The sequence below is a fragment of the Egretta garzetta genome, unplaced genomic scaffold (genome assembly GCF_000687185.1).
Source record: "Egretta garzetta isolate BGI_Z169 unplaced genomic scaffold, ASM68718v1 scaffold190, whole genome shotgun sequence".
NCBI classification, from domain to species: Eukaryota; Metazoa; Chordata; class Aves; order Pelecaniformes; family Ardeidae; genus Egretta; species Egretta garzetta.
In genome coordinates, this window is record NW_009258272.1 from 680,295 (window position 1) to 680,942 (window position 648).

General features: G+C 64.8%; 1 protein-coding gene across 1 annotated transcript in view; it reads left to right on the top strand.

Annotated features, from left to right (window-relative positions):
* Nucleotides 1–25: 25 nt before the first annotated feature.
* The window catches only part of COQ4 (coenzyme Q4), a gene marked incomplete at its 5' end in the record, with an annotated part of 5,727 nt that continues 5,104 nt past the window's right edge, over nt 26–648 (top strand). The window contains one exon of the mRNA XM_035890143.1: nt 26–260. Coding sequence (XP_035746036.1) covers nt 26–260 — 235 coding nt within the window. The remainder of the gene's footprint in view (nt 261–648) is intronic.

Genomic DNA, 648 nt, shown 5'->3' on the forward strand with positions numbered 1-648 from the left:
GGGCGGCTCCCGCCCCGTTTCCGTGCCCCGCGGGCGCTGGGGACGCGCCGGGCCGGTTCCTCACCCCCTGCTCCCCGCAGGCAGAGCCTGTCTGAGCCACACCGAGCTGCGGGCCCGGGATGGACGCAGCGTGGAGGAGGAGGAGGAAGAGGAAGGGTGCTACCAGCTGTACCCCGGGCACATCCCCACCAGCCCGCTGCAGAAAGCGCTGCTGGCTGCCGGCTCGGCGTTCATGGCTCTCTATGACCCCTACAGACACGGTAAGCCCGGTGAGCGGAGCTGGACCAGCAAAATCCTATCTTGTGTCTCCTGGGAGTTTCTCAGGTGACTTTATTTCTCCTTCTGTTGGGTGAGACATTTAGTGATGGGGCAAGGGCAGGGCTGAGACCTGGCCCAGGGCAGGAGGCTGCGGAAGAGAGGGGGTGAGGAACCCCAACCCCCTGCCAGTGATCTCCTCCTGACCCCCTGTGATGCCACCCAGCCCCATCTCATTCCTCCTTGGACCTCCAGGCCTCATGCCTGCTCCTGCATCCCTCCCTGCAGGTGACACCAGGGCAGAGAAGCCCCGAGGCTGAAGATCCATGGTTTGTGGGGTCCCTGCTCTGCCACAGGCTTCCTGCCTACTCCTGGCCAAGGGGTTGATTGCCC